General features: G+C 44.3%; 1 protein-coding gene across 17 annotated transcripts in view; it reads right to left on the bottom strand.

Annotated features, from left to right (window-relative positions):
* Window positions 1-26436, bottom strand: part of dock9b (dedicator of cytokinesis 9b) — a 346813-nt gene that overhangs the window by 140799 nt on the left and 179578 nt on the right. For 16 of the 17 annotated variants that reach the window (XR_011341986.1, XM_069890523.1, XM_069890538.1 and 13 more), the window contains 10 exons: window positions 25755-25929; window positions 22172-22251; window positions 15754-15825; window positions 11625-11765; window positions 10205-10411; window positions 5539-5661; window positions 4470-4552; window positions 2060-2182; window positions 1466-1545; window positions 383-570 (listed from right to left, as the gene is read on the bottom strand). Coding sequence is in view for 16 of the 17 variants with exons in the window: in XM_069890523.1 (XP_069746624.1) it covers window positions 383-570; window positions 1466-1545; window positions 2060-2182; window positions 4470-4552; window positions 5539-5661; window positions 10205-10411; window positions 11625-11765; window positions 15754-15825; window positions 22172-22251; window positions 25755-25929 (1272 nt within the window). In the remaining variant the exon portion in view is untranslated. The remainder of the gene's footprint in view (window positions 1-382; window positions 571-1465; window positions 1546-2059; window positions 2183-4469; window positions 4553-5538; window positions 5662-10204; window positions 10412-11624; window positions 11766-15753; window positions 15826-22171; window positions 22252-25754; window positions 25930-26436) is intronic. The other variant, XM_069890526.1, reaches the window with a different exon arrangement.

Genomic DNA, 26436 nt, shown 5'->3' with positions numbered 1-26436 from the left:
CAGCATCAACAGGAAGGAAAGGGTAACCAATGTTTCGGGCCTGGGCCCTTTGTCAGATGCAAGCAAAAAGAAAAGGCAGGTGCTTCAGTAAAACGATTGGGAAGGTCAATTGCAGATGATGGGAAGATTCAGACTTTCCAGGAGATGAATCACTCACCAAAGGATACCCAGCTCCAAACCCCTCTGTAGCTAACCAGCGCAGCTACTTCTGCTCAACGCCAGCATGACAACACAAACATCAGCCAAATTTTGTCATGCTTAAGACAAACAAGGTCCGAATGACTCCAGGGAATGAAGGGAGCCAAAGCAGGGAAATTAACAAAAGATGGCTTAAAATTGCAAAATACCATAACCCACATTTAATTTGTACCACGTTACTCACCTTTGCAAATGATTTTTGACTGTCATATTTCAGATGTTTTGGGTAAACATAGAAATGATTGTTGTAGATGGTGAAAGGCTGAGAAAGTTTGGCTATACAAGGAAAAAATTCCTCCACCTCATGGGTAACCAGGACCTTGGAGCTGCTTTCAAAGTGCTTCACTGGGATGTATGAGGAATTGACACAACCTGTGAAAATAAAACACACGATGTATTTATGGGCAGGGGGACAGAGACATTTCATGGGGCATTAGCACCCAACATCACACGTGGAGGTCATCGCACTGGCGTAGTCAAAGGTGAGGAGCTAATTTCATTCATTTACTCTTCTTGATGTCACTGCTGGTGGCCTTGATCATTGCTCATCTTTGTTGGACATTTCAGAGGATATTTAACAGGCAACCATACTGGTAAACTTAGAGTGAAACAAAAGCCAGATGAGATAATTGGGCAGATTCCTTCTTTGAAGGATTTCAGTCAAATAGGACAAATGGTTTCATTATCACCTTACTGATACTCATTATTGACATGGTAGGACTTGAACTCAGGTCCCTTGAGTGTTAATCCAGGCTTCTTGATTAAAGGTACCCTGATCAATATTTACAAAGAGCCAGGTCATTGGGTTGTGATCCCACTGTTGCATGTGGGAGCTTGCTGCGTGTCCTGCAGTGGTTGTGCACTGCATTTTCAACTCTCCAACAGGGTTGTTAAAGGAGCCTTAGAAAAGAAAGGTATCATGAGGAATGAGCTAGAGGAAAAATACATGGAGTAGAAAGTCCAGGAATTGGGATGAATACACTTTCGGGCAGTTTCTAAATGGTGTAGATATTGGGGTTATGGGGATGTACATAAGGGGCAATGGAGAAAGGCAAGACCTGATGAAGGGTCATTGAGCTGAAACTCCGACACCACACCTCTCTCCAGAGATGCTGCCTGACCTGCCAATCAACCTGGCACTTTCTGCCTTCAACATCTGCATTTTCATTGCATTTGCAAAGCAAAAATCAGAGAACAGTTGCAGAGGTTGGTGGAGAGAGTGAAGAATGGGGAAGGAAATCTGATGAGAACTTGCAGGTAAACTTACTTGGAAAATCCGGAGTCATGTTGTCAATGCTAATGTCTAGATTCCCCAAGATAACTGGAAGCTTAGACATTTTCTCTGGTCTAATGAAACGAAAAAAAAATATTAAAAATAAGGATGAGAACATTTTAGATTCTACATCCTAATTCTTTCAGCCCACTCCACAGGATCTAGAAGAGCACATTCAAAGAATGAATGCTATATTCTCCACCACATCAGCAATCTTTGTAGTCCCAAGTTCAAACAAAACTGAAACTTTGCAGCAAGATTCACAACCACAGATTTGGAATTGTACCACAATAAATAGTAATGCACTGTTGCCGCAGCAGTTAGTGCAATGCTATTAAAGTGCCAGTAACCCGGGTTTGAATCCGTCACTGTCTGTCAGGAGTATGTACGTTCTTCCATAACTGCGTGCGTTTTCTCTGGCTGCTCCGATTTCATCCCACATTCCAAAGATGTATGGGGCTAGAAGGTTAACTGCTCACATAGGTGTATTTGGACGGCAGAGGCTTGTGGGCCAGGAGGGCCTGTTATTGTGCTGAATCATTAAATCAAATTTTAAAAAAAATTAGAATGATATAAAATCAGACTTACTTCCTGAAGTCCATCAACAACTTGAACAGATCCTCATTGGAGAGCCTATTGCTATCTTGCCTATAAAGTGGAGAGAATCGTGCATTCTTGTCAAGTGTCCCTTGTGTATCTTTGAAGACAGGCCTATTAAAAAAGAAAGTAGATGTTTAGAATTTGCTTTCACCAAAGAACAATGATTCAAAACTCATGTTTTCTAAAAAAAAAGCCATGCACAAAACCTTAAAGTTAATTCCAGAATGGAGACCAACATTAATCATGTTGGAACAAGACACAAAGTGCTGGAGAATCTCAGCAGGTCAGTGGAGGGCAATGGGCAGTCGACGTTGCAGGCCAGCACGTTTCATCAGCCCCGAATCATCGACCATCCATTGCCTTCCACGGATGGTGCCTGACTTGGTGAGGTTCCCCCAGCACCTTGTGTGTTGCTTCAGTTTTGTAGCATCTGAAGATTTCTTGTTTACACCTATTATGTTTTGGATCATTCTTTGATGGTAATTTTCTCTGTTCCATTGTCAATTAAATATCATTAGCGTTGAACCAAACGCAAACTATTTTCCATTTTTCACAGCTGCGCACATTTATTATTAGATCCAGAATACGCGTTTTAAAAAATAGGAGCTGAGGAAAGATTAGTTAGCGCCAAAGACCCAGGTTCAAATTAAGCGCTGTCCGCAAAGAGTGTGTGTGTTCTCCGCGTGACCTGCACAAGTATCCCCTGGTGCTCCAGTTTCCTCCAGTCCTCTAAAAGCTTACGGGGTTGGTAGGTTAATCGGGTGCAATTGACTGCATGAGTATCAACGGCTGGGATCAGCTTCGAACATGTTGTAAATATATTTAAAATTTAAATATAACCCTCCCCCTCTTTCTTCCCACAAGTCTTCATTCAGGCTTCCTTTAAACTCATCATTGCCCAACATACATTCCCTGATTAAAACTTTCCATCCGCAAATGCTTCTACATTTATGGGTAACTACCCACGATTTCTCCATGGCATTTTTTTCATTTTTGATTGAGTAAACTAATTTAAAACTTTAATTTCAAAGCTTCCTGTAAAACATATTATAACTGACTGAAATGCAAGAGCAACTGGATCAAAATATTAGCCCCACAACTCAAGCAAGAGCCAAACACAACCTGCTGGAACTCTTGGTTGAGCAGTATCTGTGGAAGAAAGAAAATATGGTTTCAGCTGGAACCTTTCATCAAGACCGACCTGACCTGAAACGACAACCTTTCTTTCTCTCCCACTGATGCTGCTTGACCTGCTGAGTTCCTCCAGCAGATTATGTTTGGTTCCAGATTCGTGCATTTCGAGTCATGGAGTCGTACAGCAGGGTGCAGGCCCTTCTGCCAACCAAGTTGGCATTCTGGCCGAGTCCAATTTGCCTGCATTGGGACAATACATAACCTTTCCTATCCACATATCTGTCCAAATTCCTTTTGAAGGTTGCAATTTTACCTTCTACAGGTTCCTCTGGCAGCTTGTTCCCAATACAATGTGAAATAATTGCCTCCCGGATTCCTCTGAAATCTTGCCCCACTCACATTAAACCAATGCCCTCTAGTTCTGAAATCACCTGTCCTGGAGAATAGATTATGAGCATTTACTTTATCCATGAGTGCTTCAACATCTATAAGATCATTACCAACTGCACCCCATGCCCCCCCCCACCACAAAGACTATCCAACCTCTCCCTAAAACTCAATACCACCAGTCCTTGCAAATCCTGGTGAATCTCCTCTGCACCTTTTCCAATTTATTGATATCCTTCCAATAGGCGAGTGACCAGAACTGCACAGTACTCTCTGTGTGGTCTCACGAAAACTACACTTGAATCATGAGACCTCAACATTTATTCAATAACCTGCCCAATGAAGGCCAGCGTGCCAAATGTTTCCTTCACTGCCCTGTCCGCCTGAGTTGCCATGTTCAAGGAACTATGCACCTGTACTCCAAGGTGTCTCTGTTCCACAGCACGCTCCAGGCTCCTACTCTGTAGTCTCCGGTCTGTTCCCAGGCAAGAGATATTCCTTCGCAAATTCACTTTTTCAAATCTAACCTTCTAAAAATCAACATGGCTCACATCAAGTGCATTTTCATGTGCATTACAGACAAAAGGCAAAGGAGGAAAAACCCAACACCCAACCCCAACCAACCAATTTTCCCCTGCAGCCGCTGCAACCGTGTCTGCCTGTCCCGCATCGGACTTGTCAGCCACAAACGAGCCTGCAGCTGACGTGGACTTTTACCCCCTCCATAAATCTTCGTTCGCAAAGCCAAGCCAAAGAAGACAGTAAGAGGCCATTCAGCCCAAGCAGATTGTGACACCACTTCAAATCTTTCAGCTGAGCATCATGTCCTTGAGCTTTTAGCTGAGAAAGTTTCCTGGCCACAGCTACACCCTCTTACCTTGCGGCCCAAGCAAAGGGCATACGATACTGCCCAAGCCTGACACAAGCCTGCTTGGCATTTTTCAAAACTTTCTGTGCAACCTGTAAAAGAATAAAGCTCATCAAATACTTGCGCAGTCTCAAGCCGTCCTGTGTCGTGGATATTTCCTGACAGCATCTCTGGCAAGACGGCACTTTAGGCCTTTGAGATAAATGGCTGGGGTCCACCTGTTGGTCAGACTGTTGGACAGTCAACACAAATGATTTGCTCGTCAACATTTCAAGGTGCGTCTGCTGTCTGCTCTAAGGGGCAAGGCCAAAGAGGTGGTCTTGGGGCAAGTCTGATTGGCATGGGAGAGAGGAAGGGGATTCCAGACCTCAGGACAGACAGTTGGAAGGCACAGGCACTGATGGTGGAGTAACTAAGTTGGGAGCGCAGAACTGGAGGAAGGCAACAACATTGGCAGGCTGCAGAGTTCAAAGAGAGACAAAACACAGAGAGACTTGGGGGGAGGGGTCTGTGAAATTCACATAGAATCAGGTCACCCAGATTACTAGGTGTTCCTTCAGGGGTTTTGCTGTTGACTTGAACAAGGAACCCGGAGACTGCAGTGCCAAAGGAGACAGGTCACTGCTTCAGCAACTGAGGGTGCCCAGACAACATGCCATTGTGCAGCCAACAAGGGCGGACCGGTCACCTTCTGAGCGCCATTGCTGAGCGCATGAACCACACGCCTTCACGCTACTCCCCCACCCCCACCCCCATGTTAGCCAGAGCTCTCTCCAACAGTTTTGAACCAAAAGGTTGTAGATTAGTCCTGGTCCAGAGGTTCCAGCACAATGATCCAGCCTCACATTGCAGCAAGGTAACAGGTCTGCGGAAGCGCCAATCTGTTCAACGGACTTCTGGCAGCTTCAGTGGACATTATGACCATTTCTTCTCCCACAAAAAATAAGCTTGTGGTACTGTTCTGAAGGAAAGCAGAGGACTTAATCTCCCCATGCCCAGCGCAGCATGGGAGACAGGTAGCTGACCTATTTTCAGGGCATGTTCTGAAGCTGAGGGGAGAGGGAGTAGTGGATCATACCTTGGCCGAATCGGAGCTCTTCATGTAGGGCTCAGCACACTGAGTGATGCCTCCCTGTAGGACCTTCTCCACCCGGGCAACCAGAAAGATGTCTTGGTGGGGGCAGCTGACAGAAAAGATCCCCTAGAGAAGAAAAAACACCTGGAATTCATTCAAATGTCACTGGGAGTTCCAATCGCCATAACGAATGGCAGAGACCCAAGGGGACAGTGGAATGCTAATAAACTGATCCGTGCCTGTTTGAACATCCAGCTGATCCTGCTGGCTCATAGGTGAGATTTGCTGTGCTCTGAGACTCGCCAGGAGTTTGTTCCTGTTCTCCCCTAAAACCCACCTGGGTCCTGGTTTCTGTTCTCCTCTAAAACTCATCAGGGTCCTGGTTCCTGCTCCCTGAATCTCACCAGAGCCCCTGCTCCTGACCTCCTGAGAAACATTGGGGCCTTGGGTCCTAAGCTCCCACGAAACTCAGCAATACACAATTTCCTTCACACTACCAGATTAATTGTAAAATTTATATTCCATTTAATGTCCAAATCAAATGTTTTCAGTGTGCAATGGGGAGGTTAACAAGAATAGTATTCAAGCCTGGCAAATCTGCCAGAGTCCTGAACATGGTGTATTATCAGGGTTTTAATGTACTGAGGGACAGAGGGACCCTTGTAGTGAAAGTCCAGGGATCTCCAAAGGTGTCAGCATGGGGAGAGAAGATGTTGAAGGCGGCGTGTGGGATACTTGCCCTAACAGCAGGACGATGCAATACATCTTCATAAAACACACCACAGCAACACACACAGTGGTATTGGAACTCAGCGGGTCAGGTTGTATCTGTGGAAGGTGACAGACAATCGACTAAAGTCTTCATGAGGGAGAGAGGAGAGATGCCTGAATAAAAGGCTTCCTTCCCCCAGGCCCCCAAACCCTTCCCTTCCTTCCTCCTATCAGCGTGCATCTTCATCTGCCCCTGCCTCCCTTCTTCACTGGATCTTCTTACTTCTTTTTTCCCATTTCTTCCTTCTCCCGCCTGCATTCATCTTTCATCCACCATTTTATTCAGTATCCTGCAGGGAACTTGCTGTCTCTGATGAAGGTTTCCAGCCCAAAACATCAACTGTCAGTCACCTTCCATAAATGCTGCAATGATTCACTGACCATCCTCAGCAGTAACTCTTGTTTATTCTTGAGAACAGTTAAGCCACAGTTGTGAGGACTGCCCACAGCTCTGGTCATCACACTTAGAGAACGGGGATGTGATTTAGCTGGAATGGGCACAAGGGAGGTTCTCCAGCATGTTGCTTCAACGATGTGAAGAGGCTGGATTTGTTTTATGCGCAGGGAGGGGGAAAATTACCCAAAAGTTTACAGAATTACCGTCTGCCATTCCCAACAGCAGTGGATCTAAAACATATGTTTCAGTTACAGGGTAGGGAACTGAAAAGAGATCTGACGAAGATATTTCTTCATCCACAAGGTGGTTGAAATGGAACGCATTACCAAGGGATGGTGGAGGTAGTGACTGGCAAACTGTCTGGATGGGCATCTTGGATGGCGAAGGCTGCATACCAAGTGCAGGTAACGGGTTGAGCACAGGGGGAATTCGAGAACAATGCAGATGCTGGACATCTAAAATTAAAACAGAACACGCTGGAAAACGCAGGAGGTCAGGAATATGCAGATTGAAGATCATTCATCAGGACTGGGAAGGAGATAGGCTATTTCAATTGAAGGGAGGAGGATGTTGGGGACAGGGTGCATCTCTGATCAGGTAAAACTGGGGTAGCCACAAGAAGCTGGAAACAAGGTTAACCCCACTGGTCACCACAATCGCTCCTTTCCATCTTAAAAACAAACCCATGCAGGTCATTAAGACAGGAGACCATTCAGCCCATTGAGTCTGTTCCACCCTTCAATTAAACCAGGTCTGAATTGCAATTCCAACTGCCTTCCTGGGCAATCTTAAAAGGCCATCAAATGTTGGAGCAGAATTAGGCCACATATCCCATTGATTCCTATCATTTGAATCAAGACTGATGTTTCTCTCTACCCCATTCACCTGGCTTCTCCCCATAAACATTAAAATTCTCACAACGGTACAGGACATTCAGCTGACAGAGTCAACACCAGCTGTCCCAGAACACCCTATCAAGCCATAGAATACTGCAGCACAGCAACAAATTCTTCGGCCCATCTAAGTCATGCCAAACAATTATTCAGCCCAAGCATGGAGTATAGCATTCCATCCCCCTCCCATCCATGTACCTATCCAAATTTTTTTAAAATGTTGATATCAAGCCCACCTTCACCACTTCAGCTGGCAGCTCGTTCCAACTCTCACCTTTCTCTGCATGAAAAAGCTCCCCTTAAACACTTCACCTTTCACCCAAACCTATGTTCTCCAGTTCTTATCTCTCCCAACCTCAGTGGAAATTCCTTGCATTTACTCTGTCCGTACCCCACATAATTTTGTACACCTCTATCAAATCTCCCCTCATTCTCCAATACTCCAGATAAAGTCCTAATCTATTAAAACTTTCCCTAGAACTCAGCCCTCAAGACCCAGCTATATCCTAGTAAATCTCCTTCAATCACATTGATATCTTTCCTGTAATTTGGTAACAAAAACTGCACACAATAGTTGCCTTTTCCCACAGCATTCTCTCACACAAACCTTTCTTTTAATGGCACTAGCTAACTGTATGGGATGAGGGAAGTGCACCCAGTGGAGGGCAAAGGGGGTGGAACCCACTGGGAGAACAGGCAAATGCAAAACAGACAGCACCGGGCGGTCAGGATTGGTCCACCAGAATATGAAGTGTTGTTAAAATACGAGGTTTAGTTTAACCTACTTTTATTTTTCCACCTGAAACCAGCAAAGTTTAAACACCTCCAAAGCATCCTCACCTCCTTCCTCACCACCAGTCAGGGCCCAAACAATCCCTCCAAGTGAAACAACACTTCATTTGTGAACTTGCTGGGATCATCTACTGCATCGGCTGCTGCCGCTGTGGCCTCCTCTATATCAAGGAGACGAGACGCAGATTGGGAGAGCGTTTTGTTTTGCCCTTGTTCTGTCTGCTACAACAGCAAGGACCTCTCAATGGCCAACCACTTCAATTCCACACACCATTCCCACATCGACATATCTGTTTATGGCCTCATGCACTGCCAAACCCAGGCCACTCACAAATTAGAATAACAACACCATGTAATTCATCACAGCACTCTCCAACCTAATTCCCTCCCCCTCTCTCTTTCCCTCTCTATGTCAGAATCAGTCTTTATTGTCAAAAAATTCAGTTTTGTGGCAGCATCGTAGTTCAAATGTACATATTATAACCATTTTACGACATTACTATAAAAAATAAAATAAAATATTAACAATAATCTATTATTGTTAATATTTTTTTTTATATAGTAGAGCATGAAAAGTAAGGCAGTGTCTTTGGTTCATTGATTATTTGGGGATCTGATTGTGGGGCGGGTGGGGGGAGAAGAAGCTGTCCTTGTGCCACTGAGTGCTCGTCTTTAGGCTCCTGTACCTTTTTGCTGATGGAAGCAGAGTGAAGAGGACATGGCCTGGGTGGTGGGGGTCTTTGAGGAAAGAGGATGTTTTTTTAAGATACTGCCTCACATAGATGTCCTCAATGGAATGAAATCTGATGCCTGTGATGTTGCAGGCTGAGTTTATTCTTGTCCAGAGAATTGGCACCTCCATATCAGGCAGTGATGCAACCAGCCAGAATGCTCTCCACGATACACCTGTAGAAGTTTACGAGAGTCTTCGGTGACATATTGAACCACCTCAGGCATCTCACATAGTATAGCCACTGGCGAGCCTTCTTCATGGTTGCAATGACAAGGCGGCTCCAGGACAGATCCTCTGAGATTTTAAGTTCTTGACCCTTTCCACCACTGAGCCATTGACTGGGTCATGTTCCCCTGACTTTTTCCTGAAATTCCTTTTCCTCCAGCTTCCCACCCTCTTCCCTTCTTTCTCCTATCAGACCTACTCTCAGCCTCTCCATCTATCTTCTTTTCAGCTTCTACCCTCCCACCTGTACCCACACATGACCTCTTACCTCCTCTGTCCCTTCCTCCCTCCTCTCCTTTCCTCCTCTTCCCACCATTTTAGAGGCACCCTGCCTCTTTTTGCTTACACCTGAACAAGGGTCAGGCACAAAACGTTGATTATTCTTTTCTTCCTATGGATATTGTGTGACCTGCTGAGTTTCCCTCCACCCATTGCCCTCCATCCCAGCATCTACAGACTCTAAATTGTTGGTGCATCGCTGACACATTCAACTAAGCTATTTTATCACTCTATTTGTGAAGTACTTCAAATGAAAACCAATTAATTCACCTACTAACCTGTGACTTATCCAATTCCTTTCAGAAAGGCAACATCCATCCTGGTTTCAGACTAGTCCTTAACCTCTCGCTGTCTTAAAAAGCTTCACCCAAAATAGTCTATGGAGGATTATCAAGCATTGAGCATGCTTGACATATCATCAAAATCTATGATCATTCACCTGAAATCACAAATAAGCTTGACTTCCCATATTTTCATACTCAAAGTCAGTCAGAGCTCTCCCTATAAAGGAGAATGCTGATCACATGGTTCGAGGCTGGCATTGGAAGATATAATTCAACGAGCAGTCATCTCCCCCACCTGCTTAGGGTACTGCAGCAAGCTTTCAGGAACGCCGTTGATTAATTTCTGGGACGAGGGCAGCACCTCGCCACCATTCATCACTGCCGCGGAGTTTGGCAGCATGTGTCGGACACTTGGGTGGTTCAGATCCACGTGGAAGTCAGCGGAGATCTTCCGATTGTCTTTGATGTCGAAGAGCGCCAGGGTGACAAAGAAAGGCTCCACCTAAAAGGAGGAAGATCGCTGTCACAACTGGAGAGCCCGCATGCTCCGACTCCCAGATCCTCTTCTCCAGGCCGGGTTTTAATCTGACCTGCTCCCATCCCTCGACATCGCCCTTTCTCCTGTATACTTCATCCAGCTCCCTTTAACCCAAAGCAAAATCAGAAAGAGCCAGAAACACTCCTTGGGATCTGCAGATCCCACGTTTCTCGTTCTGTAGAACATTGATCTTTTCTTTCTCCACAGATGCAGCATAGCCCACAGAGTGCGCTCAGCTTTCCCAAGGTTTCTTTGTTTCAGATGTGCATTATATGCAGTGTTTTGCTTCTATCCTTTTAAACCCATATCTTTTCGTTACTTAAACCACATTCTCCCGAGGGAAGGTATAATCTTCCTGATTTCCTGGGCACTTGACGTCTCTCACCCCCCCATCCCCAGTTTTTATCACCTCCTCAATAAGTCTTCTCTGCGTCAAATGGGTGGCACGGTTGGCGTAGCGGTTAGCGCAACGCCTTTATAGCACCAGCCAGCAATAGGAACTGGGGCTCGAATCCCGTGCTGGCTGGAAGGAGTTTGTATGTTCTCCCCGTGTCTGCGTGGGTTTTCCCCGGGGGCTCCAGTTTCCTCCCGCCATTCCAAACATACCAGGGGAGTAGGTTAATTGGAATGAAAGTTGGGTGGCACGGACTCGTGGGCCAGTTATCGTGCTATATTCTCAATACAAATTCCTTCACATTTTTAAGGCCTCAATTGTCCCCTTCTCATTTGTGATGTTAGCTATGTGTTGCCCTCTTGTGAATCAAACAGCTGCAAGTTCATCCCATTTGAGAAACTTAAATATTTTGACTGACTTTCCAGTGTGATTTAGACAAAGCGTCACACTGTCAGAGGAGATGGTAATCAATTCAACTTTTTGAAGAGAAGAAGGAAGGACTTACCCACTTATCCCATAACCAGCACCAGTAAAACCTGCTATCTGATCACATGATTATTTGTGGGACCTTGCTGTGGACAGTTTCACTGTCAGTTTTCCTAAATTACAAGGGTGACTATATTCCAATGGAATATCATTGGGCTGCACAGAAAGAGCAAAAGAAATACAATATTTCCTTCCATTCAGATATTTCGGCTCTAGATTCTGTTACCTTTGTGACCTCTTTAACATCACCCCCAGACCCTCTGTACCCCTAAAACATCTCATGACTATCCCGCTCACATTTGTGGTGGGTCCCTCTTCATTTTCAGCCACGCAGCTTTGCAGATTGAAGAACAAGTCGTTGCATCTCACCAAAAAACGCATTCCAAATTTCTCCTCAAAAGGCTTCACATCTGGTTCAATATTGGAGAAGTCCAGCTTCTTAAAAGGGGGAAAAATAAAACAATTATTGTGATTGGAATTCAGTACTTGGCTTGAATCAGATCTAGAAACAACTTTAAAAAGGGCATTGGCACGGAAAAGGATTGCCAAGAGTTAAGGAATGATCGGTATTGTGGGCCTTACCAAGGAGAACACCGAGACTCAATGTCCCTCTCTGAGACTGCGGTCTAGACTTTTTCAGCAAAACACCTGTTAGTCCAGACTGGCAACAAAACCTCAAGTCCCATCACACTGAGCACATGTGCACCTTGAGGCTGTGTGCTTAGCCTGCTATTGTTCACATAGCTGACTCAAGACTGCACTGACAGATTCTATTCAAATGGAATCATCATGTTTGCAGATGATTCACCTGTAGTTGGCCTGTCTGTAACAGTGATGACTCAGGTTACAGAGAGGAGGTTGAAAGGCTCGTCATATGGTGCAAGAACAACAACCTGAGTCTCAACATAAACAAGATAAAGGAGATGATTGTGGACATCAGAAGGATGAAGGTCAACCACTCTCCAATGCATTTCAATGGCTCCATAGTGGAGAATACAAAATTCCTTGGTGTGCCCATAACAGACAGCCTATCCTGGACTCATAACACCTTATTAGTCAGGAAGGCACAGCACCGATTACACTTCCCAAAGAGGTGGAGGAGGGTGATGCTACCTCCCATCTTGACAATTTCTTTTACAGGATCATTATTGAGTGTGTCCTGATTGGCTGCATCACCGTGTAATTTGGTAGCTGTAAAGCATCGAACTGGATGTCAATATAGATTATCAAAATGACTGACAAGATCACTGATCTCTCCCTTTGCTCTGCTGAAGACACTCACCGGGAGCATTGCTGAAATCGTGCTCAAAGAACTATTGAGGGTCCTTACCATCAAGAAGGAGCCACAGGAGCATCAAAATCAGATATATAAGCTGGCGTGAGATTGATGAATAGTAGTCTATCATCCCAAAATGTTTATTATGTATACATGTGGTTATTATGTGCTGTGCATTTGCATGAATGCACCGTGATCCGGAGAAACGCTGTTCTGACAGGTTGCACCGACAGATGATAATAGACTTGAACTTGTAAACAGGGAGGAGTTGAATAGGGAAGGCCCTCAAAGAAGCCAACGGACACCTGTATCCTGATCTTGCAGACTGCACGTCCGTTCCAGTTCCAATCTGCATTTTGCAGACACGTTCAGTGGTGCAGTTGCTGCTTCGTGACTCCAGAGACCCAGTTTAAATCCTGACCTGACCTCAGGTGCTGCCTGTGTGGAGTTCGCACATTCTCCATGTCGCCACATGGGTTCTCTCTACCACCACCCCCCCCCCCCCCCCAACCAGGTGCATGAGTGTACAGCATGGGAAAAGGCCCTTCACCCAGCTCTTACATGCCAACCAAAATACTGACAAGCACCAATCCCATTTTTTTCATATCCCTTTCTTATCCACGTACTTGTCCAAGTGGTTTATATATGCCATGATGATATCTGTCTCTACCATCATCTCTGGAAGTTTGTTCCAAATATTCAACACCATCCATGTGAAAATTTTGCCCTTCAGATCTCCTTTATATATTTCCATTCTCAGCTATGTCCCCTCGATTTAGACTCCCCTACCTTTTTGTTTTAGATATTTTAATTTTTTCCAAGAATCATATAGAACATTATTACAAACATCATATGAACAGGATTTTAAAATTACTGTGTCTCATATGATTGCCCAAATTTCACAGCAACCCCCGCCCCCCACCCCCCACCCCAGCTGCTAACATTAAAAAAAAGACTCCCCTACCATGACTATGGTCAATAAACCTCCATCAGGTCACCCCTCATCTCCTCTGCACTCTTTCCAGTGCTACCACATCCTTTTTATAGACCAGCACTGTATTCTAAGCAAGGCTTATCCAAAGTGTTGTACAGCTGCAGAAAAATGTACCAACTCTTGGATGCAATACTCATGCCTATAACAAGCATCCTCCTATCCTATCCATCTCTGAAAACATTTGCAGGGGGCTACTCAAGGACCCACTGTACATCAGTGCTTCTAAGGTACCTGCTGCTTCCTGTGGATGTGTGGCCAGTGTTGGATGACCCAAAGGGCATTGCCTCACCACTTCACCCCACCATCCAGTTGATTTATTACCCTATGTATCCTCACAATCAACAGCTCCTCCAATCCTTGTTTATTAGACTCTTATCAAACTCATTCATGTATGTTTAGCGAATAACAAAGACCCCTGCATGGATTCCTGTTGAGTACCACTATTGAAAGACTTCCAATCACCTCCTATCTACAAGCCAAATTTGGATCCGGTTTTCCAAAACACCTTGAGCAGCATGTGTTCCCAACTTTCTGGACCAGCCAACCCAACTGGAACCTTGTCAAAAGCCTTGATAAACTACATGAACACCATGTCTACCACCTTTCCTCACTTTCCTTAGGAAGCTCTTCAAAGAACTCGCTCAAATTTGTGGGGCCTGCTCAAAACCATATTGACCAGTAGACCCCAGCCTTTCCAATCCAATCACTGGGAACTTTTTCCCCAACAACAGATGCACAGCTCATCAGTCTGTAATTTTTTTACCCCCAGAATGGAATCAAGGGAAAGCTGGTGGGAATCTGGGGAGAATAAAATGACACTAATGCAGGATTAGTGTAAACGGGTGGTTGGGCATGGGCTCTGAGGGCAGAAGAGCTCTCTTTCTGTGCTGTATGACTCTGTGACAGAGTTCAGACTGCTATAGAGTGCTGTTAAATTCAAGCTGCCAAAAAATTAGCAATGGACCGAAAGGAAGAAAAAGCGATGCCATTTCGTAATACAGTCCACTCAATGGGTTTGTCGACTGAAGTTCTAATAAACGACTAACATTCTCAGGATGAGGGTTTTGCTGGCAGGGTAGGTATTTATTGGCCATCTTGCTCCTCAGGGGGCAGAGTTAACCTGGCCTTGATCATCTGGCAGGAATTTCCACACAATGAGCAGCTTATTCACACATCTCAAATGTCCACTAGCCTGCTGTAGGATATCCAGAGGCCAAAACAGATAGCAGAGTTCCTTCTCTTAAAGAAAGTGATCATCAATCAACCAGTTGGAATTATTTGGCAAAACAGTATCTTCAGAGCTTTTTGTTCCACAGATTCCAGCTTTGCATTTCTGTCCTGTTATTGTCAAAATCGAATGCAACATTCTCAAGGAGTACGTGAGTTCATATCCCCTGAAATACAAGCCAGACTTCAAGACTTCTGGCCCAATATCAAGTTCATTTTCACCTGCTTGTTACATACAACCAGACAAAACAGTGTTTCTCCAGACCACACACATAATACATTTTTCTCACATCACTTATCAATCACCCTTTATACATCAAGATATAATACAAAAAAAAATGTATAAATATTTTGGGATATTTTTCTAATTTCATTAAGAGACTCAAGGTTACAGGACAATGTTCATCAATCTCACTTTCTACAGAAGCTATTTCCCAGCCTGGCAGTCCTGATTTTGATGCTCCTGTACCTCCTTCCTGATGATAGTGGGTTAAAGATTCTGTGTGAAGGGTCTTCTATAATTCTTTGAGCCCTATTTAAGCAATGGTCCCAGTGAAAGTCATCAATAGAGGAAAGGCAGCCCCCAGTGATCTTGGTCGGTTATTGATCCTCTGCATTGACTTGCCATCTGATGCTTTACAGCTACTATACCATTTTGACTTTCAATCTGAATCATGGGTAGAATATTCAGATCAGTTGTACTAAATCTGAGCTGGCGATATCTTTGAGGAGAGGCAAATGGGAAAAGACACTGCAGAGAAGATCCACAAGAGACATACATACACCACGCACACACAGCTTCTGCTTTGGAAGAATTAGCTCACTGAACTCTCAGACTTTTGTACCCAAATTCCTTACCCAGGACTATGGCAGCCTCAAAAGGACAACGACATTTCAGGAGCTTCGTTGCTAAAACTCCATTTCCTCACCTGAGTGTCTGCATCCAAAATGAAAAGTTTCAGTCTGCCCTCATTTTTTTTGGCTTCTATTTCTCTTGTGCTCTGCAGAAGAAACAAACTAAACTTCAGAAGATGGGAAAGAGAAGCAGACTTCTGTAAACCAATGTAAAAAAAATTAAAATGCAAAACAGAGTTTTTCTATCAAGCAGAAAACTTCCTTTAACATTGTATTGCTGTTGTTTTCAAGACTCTCAGTATCTTGTCCTTCCCAAAATCTGTAACCTTCTCCGCCTTCAGATACATCTGTAGTTCTTTGTATTTTAATTTTTGTTAGTTTTCTTCTCTCCTCAGTTCACAACCATCCTTTCTGTGATTCTCTACCTCTTTAATTCTAAATGACTGTGGATAAGGGGGTGATAAACAAGAGTTACAGGGAGGCAGTCATGCTCAGGATGGAGGTGACTGTCGGAACGGGAAGGGGCAATGACATAGATAGGAAAGGTGATAAGGTCATGAGGGGAAAATAAAGGGAGATAAGAAGGAAGCTAAAAAGCAGGACCTCAATTTAGGAGAATCTCGTTGAAACATTTCAAATGTTGAAAGGCATGAACAGAGTAGATGTTGAAAGGATGTTACCTATGGTGGGAAAGTCTTGGACAAGAGGACACAATTTCAGGATTAAAGAGTGCCTTATTAGTGCAGAAGTGCGGAGGAATCTTTTCAGCCAAAGGATGGTAAAGCTGTGGAATTTGTTGCCACAGGAGCTTGTCCAAGCCAGGTCATTGGGTGTATTTAAGACAGAGATCTCTGAATTGCTGCCTGTGTCATGCACAGGTGAAGACGAGAACAGGAAATTCTGGTGTGTGGCTGAAGAGCTGGTGCTGCAGATGGGGGTTCAGGCTTGTGGATCATTGGGATCTCCTCAGGTATGATTAGTACAAAAGGGGCAGATGACACCTGAAACTGGAGAGAAGCTAATATGCTTGTGGGCAGGTTTGCAGCTGCTATTGGTGTGATTTAAACTAACTAGGCAGGGGACTGAGAATCGGACTATTATGTCGGATATCAAGGCAGTTGGTTGAAAGGAAGATGCAATGTGTAGTGAGACTGAGGAAGGACAGGATGAAGTATAAACACAGGCAGTTGGATAAGTTGAAATATGTGTACTTTGATGCTTTAAGGGCGATGATCTTTGAGCATGGATCAGTGCACAGAATTCTGATGTGGTGGCCGTTGCAGAGAATTTGGACGATGGAAGGACAGGATTGGCTGATGCAAGTCCCAGGGTTTAGATGGTTCAAAAAGGATAAGGGAGGGAGGTAAAAGGAGCAGGGTGTGACATTGAGGAATAGTCTGACAGCTGCAGAAAGGGAGGGACCATGTATCAAGGCATTGTGGGTGCAAGTTAGAAACAGGAAGGGAGTGGTCACTCTATTGCGAGAATTCAAGAGGCCCCAAATTACCTGGAGCAGATATGACCATAAGACATAGGAGGAGAAATAGACCATACACCCAATCGAGTCTGCCCTGCCATTTAATTATGAACTGATCCATTTTCCGACTCAACCCCACTGCCCAGCCCTCTCCACAATCAAGAAGTTATTAATCTCTGTCTTAAATACACCTCATGACCTAGCCTCCACAACCTCCTGTGGCAATAAATTCCACAAATTTACTACCCTTTGGCTGAAAATATTCCTCCGCACTTCTGCACTAATAAGACACTTTTCTCCAAGACTTTCCCACCATGGCAAACAACCTTTCAACATCTACTCTGTTCATGTCTTTCAACATTTGAAATGTTTCAATGAGATCCTCCCTCATTCTCCTAAATTCCAACAAACACAAGCCAAGAGCTGTCAAACGCTCCTAATTTAACCCTTTAATTCCTAGAATCATTCTGGTTAACATCATTTCAACCCTTTCCAACATCAGCACATCTTTTCTTAAATGAGGAGCCCAAAACTGCTCACAATACTCCAAGTGAGGTCTCACTAGCACCTTACAAAGTCTGAACATTAGATCCCTGCTCTATTCCAATTCTATTCCTCTTGAAATGAATGCCAGCATTGCATTTGCCTTCTTCACTACCATCTCAACCTGCAAATTTACCATCAGGCTATCCTGCATGAGGACTCCCGGATCCTTCTGCATCTGGGTATTTTCAATTTTCTCCCCATTTAAAACAAGTCTCCCCATTTATTTTTTTCCACCAAAGTGCATGACCACACACTTTCCAACATTATATTTCATTTGCCACTTCTCTGTCCTAATCTGTCTAAGGCCTTCTGCAGCCTCCCTGTTTCCTCCAAATTACCTGCTACTCCACCTAACTTCGCATCATCTGAAAATTTGGCCACAAAGCCATTCATTCCATAATCTAAATCATTAATATATAACATAAAAAGCAGCAGCCCCAACACCCACCCCTAGAAGCTGGCAGCCAATCAGAAAATGATCCTTGTATTCCAACACTACTCCTGCCAATCAGCCAATACTCTAGCCATGCTAGTATATCTACGGTTATACCACAGGCTCTTATCTCAAGTAGACTCAGTGCTGCAGCTTGTCCAATGCCTTCTGAAATTCCAACTGCACAACATCCACTGCATCTCCCTTATCCAGCTTGCTTGTTACTTCCTCAAAGAATTTCAATAGGTTTCTCAGGCAAGATTTTCCCTTCAGGGATAGGTAGGCAGATGTTGGAAAATGCAAAAATAACAGGGTTGTTGTTATGGGATACTTTAACTTCCCCATTTTTGACTGGCATCTCCTTGGTGCTAAAGGTTCAGATGGGGCAGAATTAGTGTGTCTCAGAAGGATTACTGACACACTATGTGGACACGCCAAATGGATAAGAGGCATACTGGATCTTGTACTGGGTATGAACCTGGTCAGGTGACAGACCTCTCAATGAGGGAGCATTTCAGTGACCGTGATCGCAACTCTCTGGCCAAGAACATAGCTATGGACAAGGATAGGAGACAAAAATTGTATTGCTTAATTTGAGAAGGGCTAATTACCATGGAGTAAGACATGAAGTTCTGAGAGTAAATTGGGAACAGATGTTTTCAGCGAAAATCACAGCAGAAATGTGGAAGATGTTTAGGGAGCACATGCATGGGATCCTGGAGAGGTCTATCCCACTGAAACAGGGAAAAGATGGTCCAGGAAAGGAGGTGGATAGCTCATCAGGAGGAAGAAGGAAGCATACAGAAGGTTTAGGAAGCAAAAGTCAGGATGAGCTCATGAGAATTATAAAGGACTAAGGATAGAGCTGGAAGGGGGCATGAGAAGGCCTTAGCAAAGCAGGATTAAAGAAAACCCAAAGGTGTTCTTCACATATATATATATATATATATATAAAGAAAAGGATGTCGAGAGTAAGGGTTGGACTGATTAGGGATAAAGTCGGGAGCATGTGCCTGGAGGCTGAGAAGGAAGGGAAGGTCCTAAATTAATACCTTGCTTCAGTGTTCAACAGGGAGAGGACAATCAACGAACGTGAGGTCAGTGAGTTGGGACATGTCAAAGTTAAGAAAGTGGTAATGCTGGATCTTCTTAAAAATATTCAATGAGTTCCCAGGACCAGATGAGATATACTCCAAGTTACTACAGAAAGCAAGGGAAGAGATTGCTGGGGTATTGGCAATGATCTTTGTATCTTCCCTGGCATCAGGAGGATTGGAGAATGGCGTATGTAGTCCTCTTGTGTAAGAAATGTAATAGGGAGAATGCTGGGAATTATAAACCAGTGAGTTTTAAGTCAGTGGTGGGCAAACTACTGGATCCTTTGGGACAGGATTTACAAGCATTTAGAAAAGCATGGTTCACCTTGAAATAAAAATGTTAAAAAACAAATCAAGAATATTAGTGTCTGAAATTTGAGTCGAGTCAGAAAGCTTAGATTGAACAAAGTGTCTAATTTGTAAATATCTAAAAAAATGTCTATTGGAAAGATTAAGTTTGGCAGATAATTGTTCAAAGGAAGCAAAGTTATCTCAAAAGAAAAAGATCCTTATAATTTTGAATGCCTAACCTAAACTATTCCTTAAAGCAAACATCCATCACTGATGGTTCAAAAACAAAACTGATTATCCACAATATGACTCACTGGAGAAAAAACTATTATGATTGGAAGAATTGATATCTCTGAAGAGTGCGGGAGTTCGCCAACCGATGCCTGGAGGTCACTAGCTGATTCCAAACTTCCTTTAGAATAGCTAACCTTGATTATAGGGGGGGGGTGGAATAGTTTTAGCTTTATAGGTTTTTCTTTTATTAAAATAATTTGGTAAATGGGTTTAATTACGTACATTAGGAATATGTTTTAATTGCTTTGTTTTGCATATGAATAGGTAACTAGCTAATGCTGTTATATTGTCCTTTCAAATGACTGGTTATATATCCCATTGAATTTTGTATGCAAGTTTATATATTAAACTCAATAAAAATATTTTTAAAAAGAAAAGCACAATCTTCTCAGGAATAGTCAGTCTGGCTTGGTGAGGGACACTTGGGCCCCACGAGCCTAACAGTTTTTTGTGCAAATGATGAAAGAAATTGACAAAGGTAGGGCGATAGATGTCGGGCTTATAGGGGCTGTGAGATAAAACAGACATCTGGAAGATTACGAACTAACAACCCTCTCAATTTTGTAAGGGATTAAAGAGACTTTGTTTACACAGAGGAAAACCAATGGCAAACTTCACCAGGTTATGGTAAATTCAAAATAACTTTTTATTAAACCAATATTCCTTAAACCATGATATTCCTTACTTATCTCTAACTTAAATCCCCACTATATGTGTGAGGGTGTTAAAGTCTCAAACCATCCTTCAGCACCATTTTGGTCTTGCTTGAGGGCCTCAAATTTTCAGTTCACAAATTATTATGTAGTGCTTTTAAGGCCTCTTTTGATAATCTGTCTTTCAGAGAGACTTTCTATTTTTTTTTGAATATTTTATTTTTGATTTTCAAAGACTCATGTGAATTCAAATAAACAATACATTTTTTCCAACAATATCATATATCATTGTCTATTTTATCCTCTACCCCTCTCCCCCGAATTCGTACAAAAAAAAGAAAAACATAACACACAAGAAATAAACCCTTCACTGTTACTCAGCAACAAGCACCTGCCAGACGTTTGGGACATCTCAGGGAGCTTGCCGAACCCATCAATAACAGTTTCAATTCCAATGGGGACCCTCAGGCCTTCCCTTCACCAATGACAGGGAACAAAGACCCATGCAGCATGAAGGCAATGGTGAGGGGTGGGGACATGGTCAGGAGGGAGGGTGGATCAGCTGTCAGAGGTCAAGGGGGAGGGGGTGGGGGGAGGCAAAGGTGGAATTGAAAAGATCAAAGGTTGTGGCGTGGAATTGATTAGTTTGTCTATGGAGGTTGTTGGGAGGGGGTATAAGGGTGGTTAATGAGGGGATGCGGAAGGGTAGTCAGCTGCAGGAGGTGCAAAGTTGGGACTTAGCTGTTGGTTAGGTTGGGAATAGGATGCAAGATGAACCTTCTCACCATACCTCAGGGTCCATGACAATAAACATTAACCTGTGGGAGTCTGGAGAGGGAGAGGTGCTTGGGGTTCGAACAAAGGGGACGGGAAAAGAAGTTTAAAGAGCAAACAATGAGGCCCAGTCTAACACAGCAGCCATCAAACCTCACTGCCCCCACAACAGCTGCCCCTGGGAAAAATGTGGGCCAAGCAACCCAACGAAACAGGATCTTTTCACTGCAAGAACCAATCCTGGGCATCCACAGAGGAAGTGCTGGCACAAATGATTCTATCAGGCCCATCAGAAGCTGCATCTGGATGTACTTTCCTGCACATGTAGTCATCAGCGGCATTGAAACAACTGGAAGCAATCAGCTTCTGTGACCACAAGATCTGAGGCGAATCTGTTCCTATCCTCACTCCACCATATCGGAACGGGTCACAGAGAGAGATATCAATCGGGACCATATCCTTTGACGAGGATCTGGAGGACAGGGAGGAAAATTTCGGCCCCCTGCTATGTCAACACAAATGGCCATTCATAAGTCAATGATCCATTTTGTGGACTTGTAACACTTGCAACATTTGGTGCCCTCTGTTTTTAACGACAGGTTATAATTGTGTTACATCAGACACACAAGCACAGCTCACACTGGGAAACACCTGGTAGAATTTCCACATAGGCACAAAGCAACCTGGATAAGGGATTTCATTCCATTACTTCCATGCCACAAGATTGGGAAAGAACATAGCAGGAGCCAGTTTCATCGCTTTGAAGCGACCTATCATTATAAGCAATTTATTTGGAAATAAAAAATTTACCGACACAACAATTAATGCAAAATGTGAGACTTAAAAGCTTCAATTTCAATAAAAGACTTGCAGAACATCTCATTTACTATTGTTTTTGCATCAAATAATCAGAAAGGCTAACGCTACCTTTGCAAGTTCGCTGTTCAAGCTTTCCCAGCTACTGACATGTTCCGTCTTCCCCTGATTAGGTAACTCATCATCCGAAACTACAAGGGGAAGAAAACCTCCATTAATCAGTGCAACCAGGGCTCACCATTGTCCCGTGTAATCTCGAAGATTCCCCAGAAACCCAAGTTAGATGTAAATCAGACTTCTTTCATTCATGAATCTGCCCAATAACGCATTTTTAAAAAAACCATGATTCTGACTGAATTGCAGTCTCTGCCAAGGTGTTCACCATCTACTGTGTTAAATGGTATCCAAAAAGGCTGTTGTAAATGCTCTTATTTTCAACAGAGCTGCTATGTGTAAATTCAACCCCTGCCCAAAAGAATTGAGTTAGCAACAGGAAATCGAACAGACTGGCTGCAGCCAGAATTTCACCAGTGATTTCTTTTGCAACAATTCTGCTGATTTCTGCTATTTAAGTAGCAGTGTGTGCTTTATGGTCGCTGGGGAAGAAGTTACCCCCTCAGTCACAGGTACACCTTGGCACAGCAGATTCTGTGTGCAGCACTGAGCTCCAGTCATTTTGGCAGGAAAAGCCATAGACACTATTGTACTCCCCTTGACTTAAGCAATTGAGGACACGTCCACACATTTCGTTGAAACCAGCAGTAAAACTGCATTGCACACCAGAACCTGCAAAGCTTTATAATTTAGATAACCTCAGGGCAGACAGCTGTCAATACAATGTTTAAGATTGTTCTTCATTCACTGAAGAGCATCTAGTTTGTGGTGTGGATGGAGAGTCTGAGTCACAAAGGGGAAAGTTCATGAATTATTGGCCTGCTCAGAGTGCATGTGGATTTTAAATTAAACCATTCACCATTTCGAGTTACAGATGGCAAGGCATCTGCTTACACTTCAGTGAACAAACCATGCGTCAGGAGTGAAACAAGAAAGCTTGCAGATGCTGTGATTGCAATAAGTACACAAAACTGCTGGAAAAACACAGCAGGTCCCACAGCATCCATTGGAGACAAAGATAATATAACCATATTTGGGCCTGAGCCTTTTGCCAAGGTATGGCCAAATAGCAGGCAGCCGCTTGAATAAAAAAGTGGGGGGGGATGGGGAAAAAGGGGGAGGGGGTGAGCACAGAACTCCAGCCAATAGCACATAGGGGGACTTGGGTAGGAGGGCAAGAAAAAGGTTGAGAATTGATCAGGGGAGGAGAGAAGCTCTGTGAATGCAGAGCTGGAGGAAGGAGACAGAGGGATAGGGAATTGGACTAGGGCGGGGAGCTTGTGGAAAAGCGAAAGAGAGAGAGATGGGAGGAAGGGGGGTGGCTGATGGAAAATGGTCAATATTAATGCCATCTGGTTGGAGGGGCCCAGTTGGAATATGAGCTACTGTTCCTCCAATTTGCAGGTGGTCTCAGTTTGGCAATGCACGAGTCCATGAACACACATATTGTTATGGGAATGAGGCAGCGAATTGAAATGGGTCATCACTGGATGATCCACGCTATTGCAGTGAACAAAGCGAAGGAGCTCATCGAAATGATCTCGTGACATACAAGAGGCCACAACAGGATGGCCAGATACAGTAGAAATCACAAGTGGGGCTTCATTGGGAAAGGCTGTTTGGGGCCTGACGGTGGTGAGGGAGGAAGTGTAGGTGCAGGTATAGCATTACCTGCGGTCTCAGTTAAGTACCAAGGGGGCCATTTAGTGGGAAGGGATGAGTGGACGAGGGTGTTACAAAGGGCGTTGTCCCGGCAGAAGGCTGAAAGGGGGAGGGGGGAGGGGAATATGTGTCTGGTGGTGGAATTATGTTGTAGGTGGTGGAATTCTGGTGGATGGTAGGTGAACACAAGGGGAATCCTGCCCTTGTCGTGTCTCAGGGCAGAGCATATATATGCAGGAAATGCAGGATGTGCGGGTGAGAGCCGAGTTGATGGTAGTGAAGGAGTAGCCATAGTTTTTGAAAGAGGACAACCCGCACATTCGCCCTGGCCTCTTTACCTGTTTCTGATTCTTACTGACTGTGGTCTTCTAATGAGGAAGTCAAGGATCCAGGTGCAGAGGCCCAATTTTGAAGCTAGCTGAGCAATATGGTGTAGTTGATGGTGAGCAGCCTGATGTACGTGATGCTCTTGCCCAGGTGATCCAGGGCTGAGTGGAGACCCAGTGAGATTGCATCTGCTGTGAAGCGAATTGCAATCTGTCCATATCTTTACTTAGGTACATGTTTATTCTGGCCATGACCAACCAATACTGAAGCATTTCATCACAGCAGATGTAGAGCTACTGGACAAGAGTTGTTGAGGCAACTCAATCTGTTATTTTTAGGCACCACAATGATTGATGTCCTTTTCAAGCAGGTGGGAACCTCTAACTGCAATTGTAAATACTCCGGGTTGTTGGTTGGCACAGATTTCCAGTACCTTCCAGCTTTTCCAGGTATGCCATCAGGGCCCTGATGCCTTGTGAGGGTTCATCCTCTTTAAAGATGCTCTGCCATTGTCCTCAGAGACAGATATCACAGGCTTCACCTGTGAATTTGCAGGGCTCATTTACTGCATCTGGTAATTTTTTTAAAATTTAAATTAAATTTCGACATTCAGCAAGGTTCCACATTTCGGCCCACGAGGCCATGCTGCCCAATTTGCACTCAATTAACCTACACCCCCGGTACATTTCAAATGGTGGGAGGAAACCGGAGCGCCTGGGGAAAACCCATGCAGACACGGGGAGAAGGTACAAACGCCTTACAGACAGCGTGGGATCACTGGTACTGTAAAAGCGTTGCGCTAAATGCTATGCCAACCGTGCCACCCTACATCAGGAAGACTGGGAGATAAATTTCGTTGAATACCTTCCCTCTATCCACTGCTACAGCAAGGACCTTCCAGTGCCCAACAATTTCAATTCCACACATCATTCCCACACTGACATGACTTTCCATGGCATCATACACAGAGAAACTGATGCCACTGCAAATTAGAGGAATAACGCTTTATATTCTGTCTGGGCATTCTCCAACCAGGTGGCATCAATGTTGGCTTTAATTTCCATTAATCCCCCCCTGCCCCCCATGTCTTTCTCTTCCCCCATCTTTCTGTCTCCCTTCCTCCAATTCCCCACCTCCTTCCCTTCCTTCTATCAATCTACCCAATTTAATCATCTGCCCTCTTCCTCTATCATTTCTCTGCTTCATTTTACCACCCCCCCCCCCCACCTATAACCTCTTAGCCTGTGCTCCTTCCTTTCCTCTTCCCCCCAACTTTTTATTTAGGTGTCTGCTTGATTTTTAATGCTCCTGACACATGCATACACAGGTACACATAAACACACCCACAAGCACAAAGCCTGACAGACACACATGCATTCTCTACGCCACCAAAGCCTTAGCAATATCTCAGGAGCAAAGCCTCTCTGTGTCCTTTTACTGAACACCTCACGTAGATGAAGTCAGGTCACCAGCCTAGTGGAGTTTCACCACCCATCACTGGCATGACTTTATCCCCCTTCATATCTGGGAAGTCAGCCCCACAGACTGTCAATCAGCCAGACAAGCAAAACAAAACTGAATTCAAACTCACTCTCCAATAAATCCCCATTCCTTTTCTCTTGCATAGCAGCCTCGAATGTACTTTGGAGGATTTTATTCAATGATCCAATCCATTCCTCCATTTCCAAGTCACTGTCGGCTGCCAGAAGGTAACTGCTCTTATCTTGCATCTTCAGTTCAAAGGCATATCGCCGGATTTTGGTGTTCTGTAAAACAGAAAAACTAAATCTTCATTCTTGATCAAGCCTGCAAAAATAACTTGCCTATGAGTTAAACAAAGGATTCTGTAGCTGCTGGGGTCGAGTGCAATACACAAACATTCTGGAGAAAGTCAGCAGGTCACACAGCATCCATAGGAAGTAAAGGATGTTTTACAATGTTTCTGGCCTGACCCTTGTTCAGGAGTGAGCAAAAAGAGGCAGGCACCTGAAGAAAAAGGTGGGTGAGGAGAGGGAGGAAGAAGCAGGAGGAGGAGCACAAGCTGACAGGTAAGAAATCACAGGTGATTACAAGTGGGGGGGGGGGTAGAAGAGAAAGAAGCTGATAGGGGGAGTGGACCGAGGATGGCTCTCTGATAGGGGGAGCGGACCGAGGGCGGCTCTCTGATAGGGGGAGCGGACCGAGGGCGGCTCTCTGATAGGGGGAGCGGACCGAGGGCGGCTCTCTGATAGGGGGAGTGGACTGAGGGCGGCTCTCTGATAGGGGGAGCGGTC

This window comes from Narcine bancroftii, chromosome 7 (genome assembly GCF_036971445.1).
Source record: "Narcine bancroftii isolate sNarBan1 chromosome 7, sNarBan1.hap1, whole genome shotgun sequence".
Taxonomy (NCBI): Eukaryota; Metazoa; Chordata; class Chondrichthyes; order Torpediniformes; family Narcinidae; genus Narcine; species Narcine bancroftii.
The sequence above is the reverse complement of the archived record's forward strand: the minus strand, read 5'-3'. Positions and strand labels throughout refer to the sequence as shown.